Raw genomic sequence first — 12,049 nt, 5'->3', positions numbered from 1 at the left:
ACTGGTGGCTGAATGTGAACTGGTAAGCACTGGTAACATCAAGGCTTGCAGTAAGAGCAGGAAGATTGACCTACCCTGTGGAGTCTAACGTAAAGCACCTGCTTTGGCAAGTGCCACCTTTGCAATATGTTAAATTTTTTGATTGTCATAAAATCTGAAGCGAACAGGTACCTTTTTAATTAATATCTTAGTCTCCCTGTGAAAAAAAAAGGGGATGTTATTGCAGCTGTCACCAAGATGGGGCTGTGCTATCATGAATCTCTATTAAACTACTAAAAATTGGCTCAGCAAACAGCCCCACAACAGATTATAGCAATGAGAACTAGTCATTTGAAAGGCTGTATTATCAAGTAAAAAATAGGAAGCCAAATAATTTGTCTGATCCCTTGCTGACTTGTACCCTGTTTATGAGTGGAGACGATCTTCCCACAGTCTGTCTTTCCAGTGACTCTTGTCCTCTGGCCTGTTTTTCTTGGCCACAGAATACAAGCTGCAGTCTGGCTTCTGAAACCTTGCTTCAGAAATGTGTGTACATATGTAAAGGGAAAACTTTACTTAGAACTTGTTTTGAAAATTCATAATGTGACCAGTTAAACATAAGTCCTTAGCCTTAATACTTCTTACTGAAGTGCTATTTGTAGATTGATTTTTTAAAAATTAAAAGCAGAGGATAAATACGGGAGCAGAAAAATATTCAATATTCTTCTAGGAGACCAAAGCCCAACAGACTTTCTCTGTTGCTATAACTGTGCTATATTATCCTACATTATTTAAATGAGGAACTAATGTAAAAAGAAGCCTTAGATTCCTGTACTGTTGTTCTTGGTGGAGTATACTGTATGTAAATGCCAGGGTTCTTGTCAGCATTAAAATGCACTTTAGTGATGCTGTAACTGGTTGCAGACTGCTAGCTTGTACTTAATCTTTTTCTCTTCCTTTTCAGTCTGCTTTACAAGAACTTGAAGAACTGAAACAGATTGTTCCCAAAGAGTCTCTTGTTTACTTTTTAATAGGAAAGGTAGGCGGAACTTAACTGTGTTCGTAAGTACTTTGCTTTCCTTCATTGCAGAAATGTATGCTTAATGAGAAAATTTGATGCCTGTCACTAAGCTGCTTCCATTTGGGGCAGTATTCTAAAAATTCCCAAAGCTTTAAATAAGACTTACTGCATATAAACTCACAGCTTTATCAGCTTTTAAATGCAGAAGACAGGAGCAGCCTCAAGGTATTTTTAAAACCAAGAAAAAATAACTGTCCCCTGTTGTTCTGAGCCTTCTTTGATTCACTACTGTCAACCTGAAAATTTGTTTTAGAAAGTGAGAAATAGATCTTTGAGATAATTCACTGGAAAAAAGATGTACTGGTTATGCATAGTTGTGTATTTTTCCTTGAAAATGGAACTCCATAAAGAGTTGATCCAGTATTATAGCAGCAATGGAAATGGTCTATCCCTCAAAATGAAGAATTTCTATCAGCCAGACATGTTGGTTTTTTGGACATGAAGCTATTAAAATATTGAATCACACTCCAGTATGTCATATCAGAAATGTTGAATTAGTATTTTTGGAGTATTTAAGTCTCCATTAGTAGTTTCAGTGTCTCATTCAGTTGATGGCTTTCCCAAAAGAATTGTAGAAAGCTATCAGCTTGGAAAGCAAGAAGTCTTTATTCAGGACAGGGCTAACACAGGAAAAGATGCTACTAGTCCATCAACTGTATTCACATTCCAACTTTTTTTTGTTTAATGCCAGAGAAAAGTAATCTGGTACAAGTTCTTCCTCGCCAATCTCCTTTGGCTAATGTGCTTTAAGTTTTGCAATTTTTTCTTCTGTGGGTGGTCATTATGAAGCAACAAGGCAAGTTGGTCTCTTTCACAGTACTGGGTAACTCTTAATCAACAAGACTTCTTTTGAACTAGAGAGGAGTAAAAGGATTTGTGCTGAAATTTAGTGACTGGTGTAGGAGTAGCTGGACCTCTAAATTGGTATTAGTTGCCACGTCTTGACAAACTTGAACTTTTGCTGCTTAATTTATCTGTATTAAGATTTATGTGTTTGCCTATCCTTAATGGTAAAGAGCGATTCTTTGTCATGGTAAACTTGCTCTGAAGTTAAAATATATTAAAATATATACTGGATTTGGTAAAGTACTATTGTGAAAATGTTCCCATTCAGTTTAGCAGGACAAGCTAGGTGATGCTTAATATTGGTGTCCACCCCCCAACCTCCTGTAGGGAAGAATATAAGGTCACTGTATGCGTGTGGTGATTGCTTCACCAGACTTCTCTCTGTCTCTCACAATAGAAGGCTGAGACTTCGGGCTTTTCCTGAGCAAGTAGTAGATCTGGGATTACAATGACTGTAGAAATTGGAGAAGAGGAGGGAGGCAACACAAAACACATGCTAAAAGCTCTTATACCACCTTGCTGCCAGAGTTGCAAAGCATAAATTATATCTGAAGAGCCACTTTCTTATGTTCTTGAATCTGTCAGCTGCTAATTTCTTTTAATCCTTTAATCCTTTTGGCCATTTAAGTAGGAACACTTGCACGCTCTTTCTGCACATCTTTTCTCTTTACCTTTTGGCTTGTATAATAAATCTTACGTGTACTCTCCATTGCTTTTCATAAAATCTTAGTTAACTGGCTTCATGTTTGTCCACACTTTCAAGTAGCAACTTCTTGTAAATGTAACATCTTATGCTTTTATTTTAGGTTTATAAAAAACTGGGTCAAACACATTTGGCCCTAATGAATTTCTCATGGGCGATGGACTTAGATCCCAAAGGAGCCAATAACCAGATTAAAGAGGCTATTGATAAGCGTTACCTTCCAGATGATGAGGAACCAATAACTCAAGAAGAGCAAATAAATGAATGTTATCCCTATGAATCAGGTTTGTATTTCCAACCATTTGTCATTCAATAAGGTATTCCTGCTTAGAAGTCATCTAGTGTCTGTAAGTAGGAAGAATTCCAGACTTAATAAGTAAAGCACAGTACTCAGCATTGCTGCTCAGCAGGTAAAAACTTCAGTTCTTGATTCAGAAGAAGGTATGTCTTATTTCAGATTTCCTATGAGAAAGGATTGACTTTTCTTTAGGATACGTAGATGGAATAGGACAAAAATAATGCTGTAAAGTCACACAACTCATGGTTGCTTAATACCATCTTAGGAAAGAACAAAATGTTCCTACAGCCTCCACTCTTCCCCCATAGAAGCATCAAATCATGCGATGTAAGTGAATGGTAACTAAAATTATCTATAGATGCTTTGGGAGAAATTAAATAAACTGGATGTTAGGTAAACATCTTTGATCGTCTGGAAAATATCAAAGGTAGCTTTTGAAAAAGGAAGTCAGTGAAAGAGTTTCACTTGAACCAAGAGTAAATAAAACGTTCCCAAATGAACTACTTTGGAATAATCCACAGAAAAGGATGGCCCAGATGTCTCCCTTCTTTCTAAGCTGTTGTTGTGAGCTTAAGTTCCAGTGAAGCCAGAGTAATGTTAAGTGGATAGCCATAAATATTGAACTCTCTGATACAAACTGAAATGGTGGTGAATAAATACTAATAAGCCATTTAGTTCTTTCCCTCCAAAGAAGAAGAAAAAGCAGTTCTGGAAAACAAAACAAAAAAAAAAGCAAAACACATGTATACTATGTTCTACAATCCAAAATCTTCATCTGAAAAAGTTGTTATGGTGACTGTATATCATAATATTTTTTACTGATCCTGTGTACAGTGTGCTTTTTAATAATGGGAACTATCCTGCGCTGTGTTTCCTGAAGTATCAGACTTTTCTTCTCCCTGCTGTTGTAGTTGGACTAACCTAGAATGCTGGCTTACTGGGGGCTGAGTGTGTTTCTGACCAGAAGATGGAGACAGAGTACTTGAACTTCTGAGCAACACTTAAGTCACAGAGCAGTAAAAAAAAAAATAAAAATAAAAATTGTCCAATAAACATAACTGAAATAAAACAATGTCCATGTTTAAGCTGTGTGTAGACAGTTCAGTTTCCTTGGCTCTTCAGATAATGTAGATGAGTTTCACAGTGTCGGCTAAATAACATTTTTAGGATACGTGAGATAAATGGAGAGTTGCTTTACAACATGTTGGCTAGTATATTTTGTGCTATTAAATTCTGTAGCATGAAACTTGATGAGCCTATTGTGCAGGAAACCTGTGAAGTGTTTGCCTTAAAGCAGCAAAATCATCTGTGTTTCTCTACATGAAGCCTCTTAGTCATTTGGGAAATGATAATATGCTGAATTGTACTATAGAAAGACCCCAGTTGCACTCCTGTGTGTCAAGAACAACCATGATTAGATATTTACCTTGGTACTAATTTAAACTAGTATAGAAGTTTAAATATTTAAGGGTAGCTTCTCATATATGTATTTTTGCTTTATGCTGTGCATAGCATGCTGTCTTTAGATTTCTGCTGGTTTTGAGTAGTTTTCCTGGAAGCTGTAGGCCAGCCATCATCTGAGCTTGAGTGAGCAGAGTAATTGAGTGTGAGAAACTTCTGTATGCATTTACTCAAAGCAATTTTTTCCCCGATGTTCTATGCAGTAGCTTTTGTCACGAAAGCAGAGAGCAACTAGAGAGTGTCTAATGCTTCTAATTTAATGTTAATTGATTGTGAATTGAGTGGGCATGATGCACTGATGCAGTGGGTAACTAAACGTAAGCGTTTTAAGTAGTTGGTGTGATTCAAAAGAGTTGGTAGGGTTAAAATTCTAAAGCGGTAGGGTTAAAATTCTAAAGCAGTTCTGGAACCTTCCATACCCATCTCTACCTAGCCAGGCATTGGGAATTCCAGATATTTAACAGAAGGTATCTAAGAAGACATTTAATTAGGCTGTATGTTTTCATAGTGAATTATGTTAATTCCTTTCTAAATGCATTTATTTAGCCTTCATTAAGTTGACAGGGGTTGACTTATTGCAAGGAAGAAGCCATATGGCCTAAAAGCATTTTGGGGGAAGGGGACAAAGGCAGGAACTCAGCTCCACATTGTTAATGAAGTTCAAGCACGCTGCTGCTGTGTTTTTAACATGCTGGAGTTGGTTGTATAAGAATTTTTGTAGTGAAGCAGCCTAGTACTGTTTGATTACTCTGTGTTTTGTTGTTCTGTTTTTCTTTCAAAGTTGGCACAGATGAATCCCAAGAGAGCAGCATGACGGATGCAGATGACACACAGCTCCATGCAGTTGAAAGCGATGAATTTTAACCTCCAAAAGCCAGTATCTGGGCTTGAGTGTGTGACTGGTACTGTTGTGTTCTCCCCTTCCTTCGCATCCTGGGTCTTCACATCACTGAGCCAGCATTGTCATTATTCTCCACTGACACCATGAGTACACCACTCAGACTTAAACTGTACCCAGAATTAATGGCAGTGCAATATTCAGCTGCTACTGAGTCTGACTAGTTGGCTCTTACACGTTTATGAAAATGACTGAGGAGGAAATACTGTTTTTGGACTCCCCTTTGCTGGAAAAATATCGCGGAAGAAAGACTTGTGGTTTGCTGTAACGAAGCCAGTAGATGCGGGGATAGTACTAATGAAGCAGTGTCTTGTTCTTTTTCCAGAAATGTGTCTTAGTTTGGTTCTTTCTTGGTAAGCAGAGTGCTGAACTTCATTTCCAAGTTCTTCAAGGACAGTGTTGACAAATGCAGGCTGTTAAAGACTTTCGCATATTGTAGTGTAACTTAAATGCCAGGGAATGTATATGACCTTAAAGCTGCAGTGTTTCCCGTGAACAAATACAATGCACGTGCTCAGGACTGGGAGCGTGTCAGACTACGTACAATGCCCAGTGTCCCTACTTAGAGTGCAAACATGCAGGAGTGGAAACGTAGCAGGAGAATCACATTGCAGAATCGTAGCTTTCACAGAATGCTTTCATGTTCTAACCAAGAATTAATTTATTCACCTAGTTTCTAAAATGTCAATGTTTTACTTTGTACGTCAGAGAAACAAGTTGGCAACACATTGCTTCATTTTTTTTCATCTACCCCATGACTTGTTCTTCCCAGTGTGAGAATAAAAATTAATAAAGGGCGAAATCAAAGAGCAATGTAGATACAACTCAATGTGGAAACATCAAACCCTTAACCAACAGCGCCTGTGTCTTTCTGAACAAATAAACTGGGAAGACCGTGGAAGCCTTAATATAATCAGAACCTTACAGTCAAATGCATCAAGTAATTGCTATGATAGTGTCCTTTTAAAAACTTTTCTAAAGTGTGGTCCAAGCAGTGTGCAAAAATGTGCAATTCTTTCTTTTTTAAGCTATTCTTTAAGCCTCTTAGAGTACTTTCTCACTGTTGGAACATAGACCCCTTTCCTCTTCCACTGAGGCTGCTGCTGTGGGAAGAAAACTATGCCACAGTAACCAGTCCAAAAGGATCTTTCTCTGTAGCGTTTTGCAGCAACACTTGGTGCCCTTTATGCAGTGGCGATAGAGAAAGTGTATGATACAAACAGTTTTAAAGAGCAATTTATGCATAATAAATTGGGAGTGATACAAATTTCATAGCAACCTATTTGTCATCAATCTTAATTTTTTTTAAATATCTCTTTTAGGGGTTGTGTAGTTACCTTTAGGACTTCAGCTTTTAAAACTGCAGCCTTGTCTGACAGCAGGCCCGTGTTCTGTCACGGCTCCTCGCTGGCTGTGAGCCACCGGGACGCCTTTATCAAATGCAAAATAATCCACAAGTGCTGTGCAGAAATACTTTGATTTTTTTTGGAAGCAGGAGGACAAGCGGAGAGAAATAGGCCTGAACTCCCCTAATAGTGTGAAATTAAACTTGAAAAAAATGAGGAGTGGTAGTATATGAAAGAAGCCTTGTGCCTCGGCCATGCACTTCAGCCCGATGTGTGTCTGGATGGGGGATGAACTGAAGCCACGATGTGTTTTGGCTGACTTGAGTGTGCTGAATCCTGCACAGCTTCCCGTGGTGATCACTGTTCTGGTGCGATTCCCTTCCTTGTGCATCCTCTCTGAGGAAAACACAGGGTTTGCATTTCCCAAGGGCTGTTCTGTGCCAACGGTGAAGCTCTCGTGGGGCTCTTGGGTTCCCCGGCTCTGTCATGACATCGTTTTTCCATCCAGATGCACTGCGCCCACAGCTTTGGCGTGCGTTCCTCGTGAGGTTTCCTCAAGGAGTCTGAGAGCACCCCACACCTCAGCAGAAGGTCTGGAGGCAGTACTTGTGTGAGTGCCACCACTTGATGTGTGAATTGCCTTCCTTTTGGTTCCCGATGTTTTCTAAGCAAAAAGCAGGAGTTTCTTCCCTCTCCCCGGGAGCTAGAAGACTCTCGGCTGAAGCCAGGGGGCCTTTTGTCTTTAGATCTAAAGAAACATTGAGTGCTTCTAGCTCCCAAAATTGCACTCTTCTTTTTTTCCATCCTTTTTAGATCTGAAAAAAAAAACAGGTGCTGCTCTTGTGACTTTTCCAAAAGACGTGCTGCTTGTTTAACTGGGGACCAGAGGTTTAGGCAACTAGGTGGCTTTTTCCCTTCTCTGAAAATTGTGAACAACTGTACTAAGATTTCCAACACCCTGGCAAGAGTTCCTAATTCAGCTGGGGTATTAAAAGGATACTCATTCTACCTTGAAGATTTAATACTTAAAAACTGTCCTGTTGTTTTATATGTACATCATAAATGGTTGCTTTTTTTTTTCTCCAAGAATATCAAGTAACATTTGGACCACGCTGCTATTTTACCTTCTAAATAGATGCACAAAATTAGTATTGAATCAAAGTTTTGCTACTCTTTGAAGAGGGGCGAGGAGAAGGGCGGTGGGCACAAAGGCACTCTGGCAGCCAGGTTTGGGCAAGGGTGTTCACTGAAAAGAATTAGGAAACTGTCATTTTCTTACAACAAAAATATGGAAAAATGCAAAGTGTGGGTGTGGTGTGTACTATTTGCATTGAAACAATGTAATTTGTCTTTTTTTTTTTTTTTTGCTTTCCTGACTTTTTATTTCAGAAATTGTACAGTCTTAGGGGGAAAAAAAAGTCTTTTCTGTTAATATATTTGCGATTCATTAAAGGATGTGGAAAATCCAAATAAACTACTTTTAAAAGCAGGCTCAGCAGCAGGTGCTTTGGCTGGGTGTTGGGATGCAGCCTTCAGAGCGTGAGGGAGAGAGCTCTGCGGGCGCAGCGATGCAGCCGCTGGGTGCCCGGGGCTCTTTTCTGCCCCGTGCCACCTCGTGTGTCCTGGGGCTCTTCCTGCAGCCCCCTTTGCTGGAAACCTGCCATCCGGATTCACAGCTGACACCATTTTGTATTAATTACTCCAACAAGAGCTTATTCCTCTTTGGTGAAGGAAACTACAGCGCTGTACACCAGAGAAATGGTCACAGCCTTGGCTTGCCAGGAAGGTGTGCTCGTCAGTATGTGCAGAAAGCTGCAGGCTCCAGGGGAATCCCTCCTGCTGCAAGCACGGTACCCTTGGATTAAAGCTTTTAGCACTGGGTCTTGTGTCAGCCTAATCCGGTGACTTTTTGAGAGCCGGGTTTGGCTGTAAAAGTTGCACTGAAATTAACCCTCTCCTACACCTCCCTTTTTGCTTCCGTGCCTTTCCACCCGGCCTTCCATGGCTGCGCACCGGGCATGGCCACACCGGCTCCTGCAGCCGACCTCCCGCCCTGCGTTGCGCGCAGCAGCGAGAGCCGAGTCGCTCTTCCTGTGCCGCTCTTCTGGGCGAGTCAGGGTGCGTCGGGCTGCACGCTTCCTAGCGGCAAAGCGAAGCTTTGTCGATGGTTGGCTGAGCTTTAGGTGCCTCCGGAGTAAAGCAAAGCTTTTCCTTTTTTAAATGAGATTTAACTCAGCTGCGATACTGAATGGTAGCAACGCAGCGCGTGTTAGGGCTTGGAAATATCTCAAGACTTTGCAGCTTGGGAATGTTTTTGGCATTCAGTGTGTACAGCTTCGTGTGGGTATGTTGGGCTTTGCTCTGTGGTTCTTTGCTGCTGCAGCATCTCCCTGTTTCCTGCCCCTCGGTCAGCGTTAGGGACTTGATTTGAGCGAGACTTGGTAGAGGAGCCCAATTTTTTGTATTTTTCATTTTGCTTGAAATTTGGTATTTCTCATATTGCTTGAAATGTGTTGTTCGTTTCCTAACTGAGCTGAGCTGCTTTGAGAGGGGTTGTAAGACTCGGCTGTGCATGGTGTGAAGAACTGGGTTTCTAAGGCAGGAAGAGTTCCTGATCCTCAGAGGAGCAGGGCTTAAAATGATACTAATGCAGAGAATCAGGCTTCCTCCGCTTGCTTTCTCTATCAGCTTCTCAAAACTGTGTTTTTGCGGCCCGTGATGTCTCAGTTTGGCTCCTGCTGTTGCATGAGCTCGGGGAGCTGTTCCTTGCCTGCCGTGGCAGCCTGGGGAATGGGGACAGCGGGGGGACCCGGTCCCTTGTTTGGGGTGGCAGTGCCACCGGTGGGGTGCCCCAGGCAGGGTTGGGGCACGCGGGGCTGTTGGTGCAGCACCCATGGGCACTGTGCTGCTGGGAGCGGGCGGTGGGTTCCGTGGCAGTTGGCTGTGGAAGTTTCCAGTGAGCCTGGCCTGGATGGCTTGGGACGAGGAGAGTGTGGCCGGCTGGGCACAGGCAAGACTGGGGCTGCACCCAGATGGACCCAGGAGAAGTCCCAAGCCCCCAGCCGGGGAGGGCTGGCACCTCCCAGCCCTGCAGATGCTGCCCTGGCCGCAGAGTGGGACCAGATCCTGCGCCTCGCCTCGGCATCGCCCCTGCTGGAGCCCCTCCGTGAAAAAGGTAAACCCAACCGTGGCCCCTTCTTCACGGGGAGACCAAAGGGTCCCCCCAAAACACACACGGGGTGACAGGCCCCCCAATGGAAACAGCTCCAATGGAAACTGGCAATCCCTGCTTGAACCAACAGCCCCTGCGCCAGCCCTGCCCGCTCAGGGACAGCTCAGCCCCGCAGCGCCGGCTGTGTTCAGCAGGGTTGGGTTGGTTTGGGGATTTTCTGTGTTTCTCAAGCACAATGCTCAGCACCCCATGCCTGCTGGTGCACAAATCACAGAATGGGGGCATCCCACCTGTGGCTCTGACTGTGACCCTTATTGCTCCATCGGGGTCTGGGCGTCCTGGCCCCTGCTCTCGTGATGCTCTGACCCCTTCTCATATGGGACCCACTCTCCTGGCCCGGACAGTCTTATTGGGCCTTAAAGGATGAGGAGGTTTTCAAGAACCCTAACGGTACCAGTAAGAGAGGTCTCAGAAACACCTCTCAGATCATTAAAAAAAAAAAAAAAAAAAAAAAAAAAGTAAACCAATCAAAAAATACTCAAAGGTCTATAAAATACTACCTCGGAAAGCCATGTCCAAGAAGGAGCCCCAAGTTCCCTTCTGCCAGTCTTCCTGTTCAGATGATTTATTGGTTAAAAATCTCCTTTTTAAAAAAAATCCTGTGTTTCATACATGAGGAACAACAGAAATTCCTTGTTGTTGGGACATTTGGAAAGAAACCTTAATGAGACAAGAGGCTCAGCCTGCTAATTTCTGCCTCTTTTGGTTTCTCGTGTGTGTCTACATGGATTTAGAAATGGAACCCGCTGGGGTCTGACAGCAGCTTCTCTGCCCCGAGCTGGGTGGGAGCGCATCCCCTGCTCTGTTTTCTGGAAGGATGCTGGCTTTAAAATGTGCCGTGGCTGCGTTGCTGCTGCCCCAAACAAGCAGGAATTCTTCTTGCAGGGGACCGGAGGCTCTGCCCGTGGCTCGGCAGAGCGGTGGGGTTGTGACTGCCATCATTTGGAGCCTCCCTGTGTGGCGTAAAGCAATCTGAGAGTTACTGCACCAGGCATATAACTATGGCACCCCACTGCTGCCTGCCCCCTTTTTATATCTGCATTGTGATATTCCTGAAAGGCATCTGGCGTGTGGGTATAGCAGCTTGTGTCTCCTGACAAACGGTTTGAGACCTACAGGTCCCTGAGAAGCCGTGGATGATCCAGGTGTCCTCTCGCTGCCCTAGGGATCCCCGCTCCGTCAGATAAAAGCCGAGGAGCTCCCCTCGTCCTCAGCCTGCTGGATGTGGCGTCCGTTTGGTGGGGTTAACCCCAGCCCCGCTCATGGATAAAAGCAAAAAGAAAGAGCAGAGGTGACCCAGGTGAGTTGTGCCACCTGCACGCAGTGGCCGGGCTGTCCTGGCCAGGAGGTGCAGGGGCTGCTGGTCCTGGGGGGCTGCTCAGGGTGGAGGCCCCAGTGATGTCTGCTCCACGTGGCTTTGTCACACCTTTGTGTCCCTGCTCTGTCCCTCTCTTGGCTCTTCCCTCCCTGCTTCACCCCTCCTGCATCCCCTGGGTGCAGGGCACGGGCACCGAGGGGACAGCGGCCTGGTGTCACCTGTGGGACGTGGGCCTGGTGTCACTGGTCAGGCAGGAAAAGATGTCACCTGTGGGACAGGGACCTGGTGTCACTGCTCAGCCAGGAAGCTGTGTCACCTACAGGACATGGGCCTGGTGTCACTTGTGGGACAAGGCCCTGGAGTCACTGGCCAGATAGGAAACCATGTCACCTGTGGGACAGGGGCCTGTTGTCACCTGTGGTACATCAGCCTGGTGTCACCTGTGGGATGTCAGCTTTGTGTCACCCATAGGACAAAGGCCTGGAGTCACTGTTCAGACTTCCTGACTGTGTCACCTGTGGGACATGGACCTGGTGTCACTGGTCATCTAGGAAGCGGTGTCACCAACAGGATAGGGGCCTGGTGTCACATGTGGGACAGGGGCCTTCTGTCACCTGTGGGACATCAGCCTGGTGTCACCCGTGGGAGAAGGGCCTGGAGTCACTGTTCAGACAGGAACCGTGTCACCCGTGGGACAGGGACCTGGTGTCAGCAGTCACCTAGGAAGCCGTGTCACCGACAGGACAGGGGCCTGGTGTCACTTGTGGGATATGGGGCCATGTCACCAGTGGCACAGGGCCCTGCTGCCACCCAGGCCACCCGGTGCGGTGTCCCCCCGGGGCCTGGTGTCACCGCTCACCCAGGGCACAGGGGCCTGGCGCCCCCCC

At 44.6% G+C, this 12,049-nt stretch overlaps 1 protein-coding gene across 2 annotated transcripts in view; it reads left to right on the top strand.

Moving 5' to 3' along the window:
* CDC27 (cell division cycle 27) overlaps positions 1-7,962 on the top strand; it is a 32,425-nt gene extending 24,463 nt beyond the window's left edge. For both annotated transcript variants that reach the window (XM_032202610.1, XM_032202608.1), the window contains exons 17-19: positions 944-1,018; positions 2,713-2,893; positions 5,150-7,962. In XM_032202610.1, the coding sequence (XP_032058501.1) occupies positions 944-1,018; positions 2,713-2,893; positions 5,150-5,232 (339 nt within the window). In that variant the 3' untranslated portion in view covers positions 5,233-7,962. The remainder of the gene's footprint in view (positions 1-943; positions 1,019-2,712; positions 2,894-5,149) is intronic.
* The last annotated feature ends 4,087 nt before the right edge of the window (positions 7,963-12,049 follow it).

The sequence above is a fragment of the Aythya fuligula genome, chromosome 24 (assembly GCF_009819795.1).
Source record: "Aythya fuligula isolate bAytFul2 chromosome 24, bAytFul2.pri, whole genome shotgun sequence".
Taxonomy (NCBI): domain Eukaryota; kingdom Metazoa; phylum Chordata; class Aves; order Anseriformes; family Anatidae; genus Aythya; species Aythya fuligula.
This window is presented reverse-complemented; position numbering and strand designations above follow the sequence as displayed.